Below are 14,877 nucleotides of genomic sequence, written 5' to 3'. Positions count from 1 at the left end.
CTGTTCCTCTGTCTTGATAAACCTAATAACCATCAGTAGACAAAAGTGAGAACACTCCCGACGTGGACATTTTTAGCTAAAAGAAAAAAAGTCCATCATCCCTGTTCCTGCAGCAGACCCGTAGAGAAAGCTCTATCTTATTCCCCACGAACCCTATACCTAGAAGCTGCGTGATTCAGTGTACGTGACGTTGCTGAGCATTGGCTGGTTATAGGTCATGAAGCCTGACTGTGGTCAGAAGAGAACGCAACAATATTCTGATCTTAACGAACTGCTATGTCTTTCCTGACTCTAACTAAGTTTACCCTACCCGAATGTAACCCCCTCACCCAAACCATCCTGAACTACCCATAACTATGACGTTCAGTTATTCACGTAGGATATTAATCTAAGATACTTTTGTTAATTTTCTATCTTATTGATTATAGATACTTATTATATCAGCAAGGTTTGGGAGGAGTTGCTATAATCGTTTTTGGAATAATCCCATGTTAGTATTAATGAACAACAGCATATGTAAATGGTCGTCTAGTATTTGTTGTGGATGTTTTTGTTTCAATTCTGATCACGTATTATTCAACAATGTTAACTGATATGTAACTTTCCATTCATCCAACTGACGAAGTTAACAGATGATGCATGTTGTAGCTATATACACCAGCAACGTGTCCTTTGTGATGGTAACTGGAGTGTGTGTGTGTGTTGTGTTTGTGGCAGGTCGTGGAGTGGGTGAGTGGCGGGGAGGTAGTGGGGGGTGTGCCGGAGGTGAGGGTCGTGCACACCAACGGTTCCCTCCAGTTCCTGCCCTTCCCGCCTTACGCCTACACCGCCACCGTCCACGCTGCCACCTACTCCTGCCGGGCCTCCTCCGCTGCCGGCACCATCCTGTCCATCCCCGTCCACGTCAGGGCCGGTGAGTACCCCGTCTCTTTCTCATAACCGTCGCTTTAAACGCCTACCCGTCCCAATACTGTCTAGGTTCCAGGAGTTCGGACGCCCTCACACTTCTAGATCGGGTTTCCTGGGCTTGTCTTGGTCCACCATCTGGTCGCCTTCACGCTTTTACCCTGGTGATCGTACGGTCATTATGCCTTTACCAGGGAGACCTCACACTTCTACCTCGGAGCTCAGACATCCTCATATTTTCATTAGGGCATCCTCACACTTCCCCTTGGGTGTCCAGACGTTTTCAAAGTTCCAGTTAGTTGACAGAGTGTATGTACACAATCTACCACCTTTTTGGGGCGGCGTCCAACAGCCTTCACAATATCATTTTTGTATTTTGACGCCTTATTTCTACCATGAAATATCCGGGGTGCAGTCACACATTTCTCAAGGTAACCGGGTAGTCACACACTTTTGATTAGACTTTCAGGTTTTCTCGTAATATCTCGGTAGCCATTTGTTTTGCCAACTTTAGCTTCCGATGTAACATATGTATACTTTTTAGTGGCTCTGAAAGTAGGAACGAAAACTTCACCGCTTCAAATGACACTTGTTCTAAATTGCTTGTATGAGCCGTAGAATAAACATCTTGACCAGTGGCAGTTACGAAAAACTTTTGTATCTATGGTCTTCTTTTGATCTATATCACTATACTAGACAGGAAGTTATGTCGTGTTAGAGAGCCAATGATTTTCTCTCCAGAGTTCGTCAGTGATAAGAGAATTCAAAAAGACCTTTCAAAGGAGATATGTGGAAACGTATAGCGCGGCAATGTGGCAGTGTGGGACCACTACATCTACGTTGCGAGACAGCTAGCCCTTCAGTGACGTGCCTCTTGGAATACAGACTGACAGTATTTGTGTAGGAATGTATAGTCAAAGACTCGTTGGTACATACCAAAGTTATAAGGTTCCACATCAGTTGGCTGAGTATCAGCAGTTCTTTTCGTCTGAGGCTCTTGAAAATTTCTGAAAAACCACAGAGACACAGAACACCAGAAAAAGATGACTATATATTGGCATGTCTGTTTAGCTAAGCTGCTATTCGTCACTGGTGGTTCAAAGGTTCGAAATAATGACTCCAACATAGGTGAACATGGGAGCGGCGCTTCTCTACATACGTACTTCATGGATGTTGATCTCCCTACATGAGTGCGTCCTTAAGAGTTCAGAAGGTGTGTTCTTTGTCACATGTGTCGTCAGGGTTGGTGTTGTTTTGCCGAAGCGTGACCCTGTAGAGTTTCAGGGGCGGTGTTCTCCTGCCCACAGGTCTCCAGCAGGGAGCCAGGAGGTGCTAGGCCACGGAGGTTTGCTTACTGATGCTGAAACACATTTGTTACAGAGTTTTAGGATGATGTTCTCTGCGTATGTGGTGCTTCCCTGTACACAATGTAGTTGTTGTACAACTCCGTCCTGTCGTTTTCCGAAAGGCGTTATTCTCTGTGCATATGCAGACCTCACAGAACTCCAAGAAGGATTCATCTGTGTTATATTCCTCAAAGTTTTATGATGGTGTTACCCTAAGCACACACACACACACACACACACACACACACACACACACACAAACACACACACACAGACACACACACACACACACACACACACACACACACACACACGTAGCAACTCCAGCTTTGATTGTATGACTTCTATATGAATGTATTCTACAGAGCTTCGTGACGGAGGGGTCTGGCCCCCTCCTCAACCTCTCTACTCCACTATCAGCGTACTCAATCATTGATCCACTCACCGGTAATGACTGAGTAAACTACAATCCAATTAATACCAGGGGAGGCCAGGCCTGACACGGGAAGGCCAATAACAGCAGGCGTGAGGCAAGTGTGCCCACTCGAGACTGGTTCTCCATTAGCCAGTCAGATTTCGGTGTGGCGTCCTGGGTGAGTGGCATCTCACTGCCCTTCACTGCAGCATCACACCAGCTTGCATCATTGATCGCTCCAAACACAAAACCCGGCTCGTGTTTTCATTCTCTGGCTCTCGCGTGTCCTGACTAACCAAAATGCATTATTGACTTGCGACGCGCGCGCTCAACTCGGAAGCAAACTTTCGAACTGTCGGGTCGGCGGATGTGGTAATTGTCGGGCCTTTACCACACGAAATTCATATAAAGAGCAACAAACCATTAGAATATAAATTCTTCGGGCTCGACGAGACTATTACTACTCATTAAGCTCGTGTGATACGTGTCGAGATCAACTGCCTGACCTGACCTGCCGTAATGGCTAAGGTCGAACAGGTCTGTATCACTAGTTAGGGAGGAGGAGGGGTACACTGGCTTATCGTGCAGAAGCGTTAGTTTGACTCACAAGGTAATAAATGAAGTCGTGTATATATATATATATATATATATATATATATATATATATATATATATATATATATATATATATATATATATATATATATATATATATAAATAAAGTGCATAGAAACGCGCACTTTCATAGAATATACAAACCTCCAACAGCCAGGATCGAACCCGGGACCCCTGAGCAACAGGCGATAATGCTACCGCTAGACTATGGGCCTGGCTAATAGGAAATAACTATTCGAATACTATGTACTCGAGTACCCTTCGTCTCACGTTGTTGAAAAATAACCGGTGTAGACCCCGTTGCTCACCAGCGTGAGACGAAGGGTATTCGAGTACATAGTATTCGAATAGTTATTTCCTATTAGCCAGGCCCATAGTCTAGCCGTAGCATTCCCGCCTGTTGCACAGGGGTCCCGGGTTCGATCCTGGCTGTTGGAGGTTTGTATGTTATATATACATATATGTATATATATGTATATATATATATATATATATATATATATATATATATATATATATTTATTTATTTATTTATCTATTTATTATACTTCGTCGCTGTCTCCCGCGTTTGCGAGGTAGCGCAAGGAAACAGACGAAAGAAATGGCCCAACCCCCCCCCATACACATGTATATACATACGTCCACACACGCAAATATACATACCTACACAGCTTTCCATGGTTTACCCCAGACGCCTCACATGCCTTGATTCAATCCACTGACAGCACGTCAACCCCGGTATACCACATCGCTCCAATTCACTCTATTCCTTGCCCTCCTTTCACCCTCCTGCATCTTCAGGCCCCGATCACACAAAATCTTTCTCACTCCATCTTTCCACCTCCAATTTGGTCTCCCTCTTCTCCTCGTTCCCTCCACCTCCGACACATATATCCTCTTGGTCAATCTTTCCTCACTCATTCTCTCCATGTGCCCAAACCACTTCAAAACACCCTCTTCTGCTCTCTCAACCACGCTCTTTTTATTTCCACACATCTCTCTTACCCTTACGTTACTCACTCGATCAAACCACCTCACACCACACATTGTCCTCAAACATCTCATTTCCAGCACATCCATCCTCCTGCGCACAACTCTATCCATAGCCCACGCCTCGCAACCATACAACATTGTTGGAACCACTATTCCTTCAAACATACCCATTTTTGCTTTCCAAGATAATGTTCTCGACTTCCACACATTCTTCAAGGCCCCCAGAATTTTCGCCCCCTCCCCCACCCTATGATCCACTTCCGCTTCCATGGTTCCATCCGCTGCCAGATCCACTCCCAGATATCTAAAACACTTCACTTCCTCCAGTTTTTCTCCATTCAAACTCACCTCCCAATTGACTTGACCCTCAACCCTACTGTACCTAATAACCTTGCTCTTATTCACATTTACTCTTAACTTTCTTCTTCCACACACTTTACCAAACTCAGTCACCAGCTTCTGCAGTTTCTCACATGAATCAGCCACCAGCGCTGTATCATCAGCGAACAACAACTGACTCACTTCCCAAGCTCTCTCATCCCCAACAGACTTCATACTTGCCCCTCTTTCCAAAACTCTTGCATTCACCTCCCTAACAACCCCATCCATAAACAAATTAAACAACCATGGAGACATCACACACCCCTGCCGCAAACCTACATTCACCGAGAACCAATCACTTTCCTCTCTTCCTACACGTACACATGCCTTACATCCTCGATAAAAACTTTTCACTGCTTCTAACAACTTGCCTCCCACACCATATATTCTTAATACCTTCCACAGAGCATCTCTATCAACTCTATCATATGCCTTCTCCAGATCCATAAATGCTACATACAAATCCATTTGCTTTTCTAAGTATTTCTCACATACATTCATCAAAGCAAACACCTGATCCACACATCCTCTACCACTTCTGAAACCACACTGCTCTTCCCCAATCTGATGCTCTGTACATGCCTTCACCCTCTCAATCAATACCCTCCCATATAATATCCTAGGAATACTCAACAAACTTATACCTCTGTAATTTGAGCACTCACTCTTATCCTCTTTGCCTTTGTACAATGGCACTATGCACGCATTCCGCCAATCCTCAGGCACCTCACCATGAGTCATACATACATTAAATAACCTTACCAACCAGTCAACAATACAGTCACCCCCTTTTTTAATAAATTCCACTGCAATACCATCCAAACCTGCTGCCTTGCCGGCTTTCATCTTCCGCAAAGCCTTCACTACCTCTTCTCTGTTCACCAAATCATTTTCCCCAACCCTCTCACTTTGCACACCACCTCGACCAAAACACCCTACATCTGCCACTCTATCATCAAACACATTCAACAAACCTTCAAAATACTCACTCCATCTCCTTCTCACATCACCACTACTTGTTATCACCTCCCTATTTGCGCCCTTCACAGAAGTTCCCATTTGCTCCCTTGTCTTATGCACTTTATTTACCTCCTTCCAGAACATCTTTTTATTCTCCCTAAAATTTAATGATACTCTCTCACCCCAACTCTCATTTGCCCTTTTTTTCACCTCTTGCACCTTTCTCTTGACCTCCTGTCTCTTTCTTTTATACATCTCCCACTCAATTGCATTTTTTCCCTGCAAAAATCGTCCAAATGCCTCTCTCTTCTCTTTCACTAATACTCTTACTTCTTCATCCCACCACTCACTACCCTTTCTAATCAACCCACCTCCCACTCTTCTCATGCCACAAGCATCTTTTGCGCAATCCATCACCGATTCCCTAAATATATCCCATTCCTCCCCCACTCCCCTTACTTCCATTGTTCTCACCTTTTTCCATTCTGTACTCAGTCTCTCCTGGTACTTCCTCACACAGGTCTCCTTCCCAAGCTCACTTACTCTCACCACCCTCTTCACCCCAACATTCACTCTTCTTTTCTGAAAACCCATACAAATCTTCACCTTAGCCTCCACAAGATAATGATCAGACATCCCTCCTATATATATATATATATATATATATATATATATATATATATATATATATATATATATATATATATATGAATATATATATATATGCACATATATTCTTTTTTTTTAAACTATTCGCCATTTCCCGCGTTAGCGAGGTAGCGTTAAGAACAGAGAACTGTTATATATATATATATATATATATATATACTATATATATATACTATATATATATATACTATATACTATATACTATTGACGTTTGTGTGAATAAATTGTACATTTCCTTTTCCATAGCCAGAGGTTGAACCATTATGTGACATTCATTTTTTTCATTCATTTCAAGCTAAAAGTTTGTTTTCTAAATTGTTTCTTACATTTTTCATATGTATATATATGTATGTGTGTGTGTGTGTGTGTATGTGCGTATGTGTGTGTATGTGTGTGTGTGTGTATATGTATATATATATGTATATTATCCCTGGGGATAGGGGTGAAAGAATACTTCCCACGTATTCCTCGCGTGTCGTAGAAAGCGACTAGAGGGGACGGGAGCGGGGGGCCGGAAATCCTCCCCTCCTTGTATTAACTTTCTAAAATGGGAAACAGAAGAAGGAGTCACGCGGGGAGTGATCATCCTCCTCGAAGGCTCAGAGTGGGGTGCCTAAATGTGTGTGGATGTAACCAAGATGTGAAAAAAGGAGAGATAGGTAGTATGTTTGAGGAAAGGAACCTGGATGTTTTGGCTCTGAGCGAAACGAAGCTCAAGGGTAAAGGGGAAGAGTGGTTTGGAAATGTCTGGGGAGTGAAGTCAGGGGTTAGTGAGAGGACAAGAGCAAGGGAAGGAGTAGCAATACTCCTGAAACAGGAGTTGTGGGAGCATGTGATAGAATGTAAGAAAGTAAATTCTCGATTAATATGGGTAAAATTGAAAGTTGATGGAGAGAGGTGGGTGATTATTGGTGCATATGCACCTGGGCATGAGAAGAAAGATCATGAGAGGCAAGTGTTTTGGGAGCAGCTGAATGAGTGTGTTAGCGGTTTTGATGCACGAGACCGGGTTATAGTGATGGGTGATTTGAATGCAAAGGTGAGTAATGTGGCAGTTGAGGGAATAATTGGTATGCATGGGGTGTTCAGTGTTGTAAATGGAAATGGTGAAGAGCTTGTAGATTTATGTGCTGAAAAAGGACTGATGATTGGGAATACCTGGTTTAAAAAGCGAGATATACATAAGTATACTTATGTAAGTAGGAGAGATGGCCAGAGAGCGTTATTGGATTACGTGTTAATTGACAGGCGTGCGAAAGAGAGACTTTTGGATGTTAATGTGCTGAGAGGTGCAACTGGAGGGATGTCTGATCATTATCTTGTGGAGGCTAAGGTGAAGATTAGTATGGGTTTTCAGAAAAGAGGAGTGAATGTTGGGGTGAAGAAGGTGGTGAGAGTAAGTGAGCTTGGGAAGGAGACCTGTGTGGGGAAGTACCAGGAGAGACTGTGTACAGAATGGAAAAAGGTGAGAACAATGGAAGTAAGGGGAGTGGGGGAGGAATGGGATGTATTTAGGGAATCAGTGATGGATTGCGCAAAAGATGCTTGTGGCATGAGAAGAGTGGGAGGTGGGCTGTTTAGAAAGGGTAGTGAGTGGTGGGATGAAGAAGTAAGAGTATTAGTGAAAGAGAAGAGAGAGGCATTTGGACGATTTTTGCAGGGAAAAAATGCAATTGAGTGGGAGAAGTATAAAAGAAAGAGACAGGAGGTCAAGAGAAAGGTGCAAGAGGTGAAAGAAAGGGCAAATGAGAGTTGGGGTGAGAGACTATCAGTAAATTTTAGGGAGAATAAAAAGATGTTCTGGAAGGAGGTAAATAGGGTGCGTAAGACAAGGGAGCAAATGGGAACTTCAGTGAAGGGCGTAAATGGGGAGGTGATAACAAGTAGCGGTGATGTGAGAAGGAGATGGAATGAGTATTTTGAAGGTTTGTTGAATGTGTCTGATGACAGAGTGGCAGATATAGGGTGTTTTGGTCGAGGTGGTGTGCAAAGTGAGAGGGTTAGGGAAAATGATTTGGTAAACAGAGAAGAGGTAGTAAAAGCTTTGCGGAAGATGAAAGCCGGCAAGGCAGCAGGTTTGGATGGTATTGCAGTGGAATTTATTAAAAAAGGGGGTGACTGTATTGTTGACTGGTTGGTAAGGTTATTTAATGTATGTATGACTCATGGTGAGGTGCCTGAGGATTGGCGGAATGCGTGCATAGTGCCATTGTACAAAGGCAAAGGGGATAAGAGTGAGTGCTCAAATTACAGAGGTATAAGTTTGTTGAGTATTCCTGGTAAATTATATGGGAGGGTATTGATTGAGAGGGTGAAGGCATGTACAGAGCATCAGATTGGGGAAGAGCAGTGCGGTTTCAGAAGTGGTAGAGGATGTGTGGATCAGGTGTTTGCTTTGAAGAATGTATGTGAGAAATACTTAGAAAAGCAAATGGATTTGTATGTAGCATTTATGGATCTGGAGAAGGCATATGATAGAGTTGATAGAGATGCTCTGTGGAAGGTATTAAGAATATATGGTGTGGGAGGAAAGTTGTTAGAAGCAGTGAAAAGTTTTTATCGAGGATGTAAGGCATGTGTACGTGTAGGAAGAGAGGAAAGTGATTGGTTCTCAGTGAATGTAGGTTTGCGGCAGGGGTGTGTGATGTCTCCATGGTTGTTTAATTTGTTTATGGATGGGGTTGTTAGGGAGGTAAATGCAAGAGTCCTGGAAAGAGGGGCAAGTATGAAGTCTGTTGGGGATGAGAGAGCTTGGGAAGTGAGTCAGTTGTTGTTCGCTGATGATACAGCGCTGGTGGCTGATTCATGTGAGAAACTGCAGAAGCTGGTGACTGAGTTTGGTAAAGTGTGTGGAAGAAGAAAGTTAAGAGTAAATGTGAATAAGAGCAAGGTTATTAGGTACAGTAGGGGTGAGGGTCAAGTCAATTGGGAGGTGAGTTTGAATGGAGAAAAACTGGAGGAAGTGAAGTGTTTTAGATATCTGGGAGTGGATCTGTCAGCGGATGGAACCATGGAAGCGGAAGTGGATCATAGGGTGGGGGAGGGGGCGAAAATTTTGGGAGCCTTGAAAAATGTGTGGAAGTCGAGAACATTATCTCGGAAAGCAAAAATGGGTATGTTTGAAGGAATAGTGGTACCAACAATGTTGTATGGTTGCGAGGCGTGGGCTATGGATAGAGATGTGCGCAGGAGGATGGATGTGCTGGAAATGAGATGTTTGAGGAAAATGTGTGGTGTGAGGTGGTTTGATCGAGTAAGTAACGTAAGGGTAAGAGAGATGTGTGGAAATAAAAAGAGCGTGGTTGAGAGAGCAGAAGAGGGTGTTTTGAAATGGTTTGGGCACATGGAGAGAATGAGTGAGGAAAGATTGACCAAGAGGATATATGTGTCGGAGGTGGAGGGAACGAGGAGAAGAGGGAGACCAAATTGGAGGTGGAAAGATGGAGTGAAAAAGATTTTGTGTGATCGGGGCCTGAACATGCAGGAGGGTGAAAGGAGGGCAAGGAATAGAGTGAATTGGAGCGATGTGGTATACAGGGGTTGACGTGCTGTCAGTGGATTGAATCAAGGCATGTGAAGCGTCTGGGGTAAACCATGGAAAGCTGTGTAGGTATGTATATTTGCGTGTGTGGACGTGTGTATGTACATGTGTATGGGGGGGGGGGTTGGGCCATTTCTTTCGTCTGTTTCCTTGCGCTACCTCGCAAACGCGGGAGACAGCGACAAAGTATAAAAAAAAAAAAAAAAAAAAAAATATATATATATATATATATATATATATATATATATATATATATACTTTCATGGAGCATGTAATACCCCTTGACAGCAGAATTCGAGCCTCCACCATTTGTGTTGGAGAAGGGGACGCTAACCGCTATGCTATGGAGCCCATAATGGATAAATGACTATTCAAATACCCTTCCTCCCACGTCCGTGAGCAACGGGGTCTCGACCGGTCGTTTGCCGTCAGGTTCTCTTACTTCTCTCTTACCCTGGCATTACTTAATCAACGTTCCTCGGACCGCATATTGTCCTCAGACAATTCATTTCCGACACATCCACTCTCCTTCTCACATTCTCATCTGAGTCCACACCTCGCATCCATATATCATTGGAACTACTAGACCTTCAAACTCACATATTTTTGCCTTCCCAGATAGTGACCTTTCTTTCCACATATTCCTCGCCCCCTCACCCACTCTATGGCTCACCTCCGCTTTTATGGTACTATTCGCTGCCATATCCACTCCCAGGTATCTAAAGCTCTTCAGTTCCTCCAGTTTTTCTCAATTCAAGTTCACACGCCACCTAACCTGTCTCTGTGCTCTGCTAAGCCTAATAACCTTGCCGTTATTCATATCTATTCACAATATTCTCCTTTCGCACACACTCTCCCAAAGTCAGACACCTACATCTGCAGTTTCTCACTCGAGTCTGCCACCAGTGCTGTGTCATCAGCAAACAAGTGACTCACTTCCGAGGCCCCCTTACCCCAACAGACCGTATACTTTCCCCTCTCTCTAAGACCCTTGTATATTGCCTCCCTGACCATTCCATCCATAAGCAAATTAAACAGCCATGTTGACATCACACATCGTAGGCCCTCACCATGATCCATCCATCCATACATACATACATACATACATACATACATACATACATACATACATACATACATACAATGAAAATTCTGACACACCAGTAAACAACAGTTTCACTCCCTTTCTTTCAAATTTCAACCGCAGTACCGTATGTGTATATACATATATGTGTATCAGAACATGTAGGATTCACATGTTTATTTATTCAGATATATCATCAAAGAGCGCCCGAGAGTCGAACCGAGGCTATGCAGAACAGCAGACGGTCAGGTCACCGCTTGACCACCGGTAGGACAAAATCAGCCACTCTGGAACTGCTGTCTACAGCTCAAGTGCCCCGCCCACTCGCCGTAGGCCTGTAGGGCGTGACAGGCCGCCCACTCCTTGACCTTTAGCTCGCCTCAAACCACAGGCATCTTGGTAATGATTTACGTGTGAACATTACATGTTGTGACACACAGACATCTCCGAGGTGTGTGTGTGTGTGTGTGTGGCGTCCTCTGGATCAGGGAGAGGGATCTTTACCGTGGCACTTGTCTTGAGCCAAGTCACCGTTTGCAGTAATTGATGAACATATGGACTGGGTAATGACTTTCTTGCTTCCAACATGGCTTTAAAACTCCTAGATTTTTTTTTTTTTTTTTTTTGCTGTTTTCACTCGTGTGCAATTCATTCTGACGTTTACTTTGAAGAAATTCACATAATTTGCTGTATCATGTTGGTTACTGGTCTCTTTCAATCACCATTTTGTCTTCGTTTTGGAAAAATGACCTATAGATACGCGTCGACGAATATGATCCCTCGACAGTTTTGAAAGTTTTACTGAAACTTTTCCACACTGACGATATCATCCCAGATATGTTTGTCAAGGGCAATGCGAAGATAATTGAAATTATGGAGAGTTTCATGTTGACCAGCATTATATGCAGTGGTGAAGGTCACGTCAAAGTGATTATCAGTGATCACTTCTACTAGACTTTCCTCCACCAACAGCATTATTAATAAAATCCTCGTTTGTAGCATACACTGAATCTGTCATGTTCTCGTTGCGAGCAAGTTTTCTCAACTCATTGTGTATGGACACCATCCGGCAAATTTAAGCAGAGTTCACCCTGGGGTTCCCAGATGAATGAATCGTGTTCATTACAAATGTTTCCTGACTTATAAAATCTTTCGTTTATCTCTGGTGTCTGTGCAGGGGACCTATAAACTAGCCCTTATGTTATTTTCGTATGAACCTTATCTTTAACATCCACAAAAATGAAGTGGATGTTATCAAAGGCCACAGCATTTTCACCCCAGAGTTAACATAAGGAGCAAGACACCACCTTCTACTTTACCTCTCTTACCACAGTTGAACAGTCTGTACCCCAGGATTGCGTATCTGACCAGGAAACCTGTTTTCAATATCTAACCATTTTTCAAAATCACCAATCTTGTCAAAAGTTCTCCCCCCAGCGCAGCTGTTTCTAATTTGTTTCGTAAAGTATTTACAGAGGGGATGGTCCTGCTCCAAATGGGCTGTTGTTTTCCCTTTTTTTTATTATTATTCGCGCATGGAGACTCACTATGGAGCCCAGCAAGATGCTCAGCTCCCACTTCGCTCAGGTGTATTCCGTCCTTCGTAAACATACCAGACTGCGTGGGAAGATGCTGCCACAAGTTTACGAAAATCCTCTTTATGAGGAGGACGTTCGTGTGACCGATCCTAGGCAGTACTCCTGAAATGATAATGTTATTAGTTGCGTATTGACAACGTCGAATAAGCAGGCGATATTTTAGCAACTCTTCCTTCCGTGCCTCCTAAGTACCATCATGACACGTAACGTGCACTTTCCTTAGCGCCACGACAGACTTCTACAGCGTCGGCAACATCATCTACCCTGGAACCTGGGAATCAAAATCTTTATGGTGTAAAAGGATTCCTGGCGAAGAATTCCTCCAGCTGACCCCGTGTTCGCTGTAATCGGCATCATACGAAGCCTGAAAACGGTATTATGTCTCTACGGGCAGCAAACGCATACGGTGAAGGGGCTCAGCACCTCGCCGCACTACTGCGAAGGGTCGGATCTCCTGACTTAACAGAAGGAGGATTACTGTGGGTCGTCTAAACACCCTCAGTGTTACTTCCCGCCGACACCACCTCACCTCTGACGTGCACATTAAACTGGCTTCGATAGCGTTCTGAGGGATATCTACCCTGTGGGTTATAGCAGGTATTCTAACATCAGCTGCAGTTAGCTTTATCCCCCATGATCCGTCTGCTTACTCAAAACCTGCCAACTAAAGGCATCGTAAGAACATCCCACTGCACACAGTACACTCCTGCGCTGCCGGCAAACTGAAATACAAAGAATATATTCTGCATTAGAGAAGATGAGACATGGTGTCTTCATTGTAGTAGTTGTGAGACATAAGGATGTGTTGTATCGGTGTTTGTAGTATTGTAGAGACGGATGACGTCCACAACGTAGACAAAACATTGTGATTTCTGTGTATCTGGTGAAATTGGTTTCAGCTGCGTGTTTGTCTGGTGAGGTGGTATTTTAAGACTGGGTAAGGATGACGGTTGTTTAGTACACGTGTGTGTGTGTGTGTGTGTGTGTGTGTGTGTGTGTGTGTGTGTGTGTGTTCACAGTGTCATGCTTGATGAGTGTCAGTAGAGTTCGCTAGAGTACGCGGCAGAGTCAAGCCTTTTTCCGTCTACTTTGGGTTTGGTGGTTAATTGAGGGATGGTTGGGATAGAAGAGGTCTAGAATTGTTGCTAAGAATTGAGTGCGTTGTACGTTGAAGTGGGATTGGATTGGGAGGATCTGTGTTTTATCGTAGAGTGTTGAGTGTTTGCTGTCGCTAGGCAGCCAGTGTTTGCCCTGAGTGCTCTATTTTGTATATTTTGCAGCTTTGCCATATTTACTTTGGAGAGGGTGGAAGACCAGGCAGGTGAGGTGTTGTTAAGGGTGGAACGGATGAATCGTTCTTCGAGGATAGTTAGGAATTCTTTTCCTTTTCCAATTCTGGTGCCATTTATTGTTTTGAGGCCAGTTAGTTTGTGTGTTGCACTCGTGATCATGTTTTTCTGTGTGGTGAGTGAACGTCATATCATATGTGACTTCTAAAGCGACTGGTGTTTAGTTCAGTGGGAGCAATTGTCTAATCAAGGTGCCTGGAGGGTGTAGGTTGGATTCGTGTATGTCTGGTGTTAAGAGAGTGTTCGACGACTTCAGTCGAGATGCAGAGATTCTATTCTGGATGGACCATTGTTCCAACTGTGGGATGTAGTACTGCATGTCTGTTGTTACTTCGGTGACCTTCATAGTATAGTTTGCTGGAAGCAATAGAAGGTCATATTGGAAAAAAATGAAGAAAGTTGGAGAAAGGACTGTTGCTTAAGGGAACTCCATTGCAGACTCTAAGTGTGAATGTGCGTGTGAGTGATACTGGCATGGCGGCTGGCTATGAAGCTGGCTAATCCCTTCTTATCATCATCATGAAGGGAGATATCAAGGACCTTTATGTGTGAGGATGTGTTGGATAGTGTCAAATGCTTTGTTGATATCTATCGCCACTAGCACTGTGTGGGATGGAGACTGTGGTTCGTAGAAGTCATCTGGATTATGCAGTGTGAGGTGAGTGTGTGTGTGTGTCTGTAGTCTGATTGCGGAGTGTCTGGGACTGAAGCTGTGTGCTGGAGGTGAGATGGATACTTTGCTGTCATTTTGTTGTGGATCAGTTTTCACAGTCTGGACACTGAAGACACGAGTGATATATAAGGCGGCAGGAGGAGGGGGAGTTGGGTGGTTAAGAGTGTCTTAGGAATTGTGTTATTTCGGAACATTTTCAAATGTTGGATTTGTGTGTGTGTGTGTGTGTGTGTGTGTGTGTGTGTGTGTGTGTGTGTGTAGCCAAGAGTGTTTGAAAATATCTGTAATTGTTTGAATCACAACTGGGCTAAAGTGTTTTACATGTAAGTCTCATATATCGTGAGGGC

General features: G+C 43.7%; 1 protein-coding gene across 1 annotated transcript in view; it reads left to right on the top strand.

The window, feature by feature from the left end:
- LOC139759720 (cell adhesion molecule Dscam1-like) overlaps positions 1-14,877 on the top strand; it is a 206,320-nt gene that overhangs the window by 79,705 nt on the left and 111,738 nt on the right. Inside the window, exon 4 of the mRNA XM_071682115.1 lies at positions 718-913. Coding sequence (XP_071538216.1) covers positions 718-913 — 196 coding nt within the window. The remainder of the gene's footprint in view (positions 1-717; positions 914-14,877) is intronic.

The sequence above is a fragment of the Panulirus ornatus genome, chromosome 34, assembly GCF_036320965.1.
Source record: "Panulirus ornatus isolate Po-2019 chromosome 34, ASM3632096v1, whole genome shotgun sequence".
NCBI classification, from domain to species: Eukaryota; Metazoa; Arthropoda; class Malacostraca; order Decapoda; family Palinuridae; genus Panulirus; species Panulirus ornatus.
The sequence above is the reverse complement of the archived record's forward strand: the minus strand, read 5'-3'. Positions and strand labels throughout refer to the sequence as shown.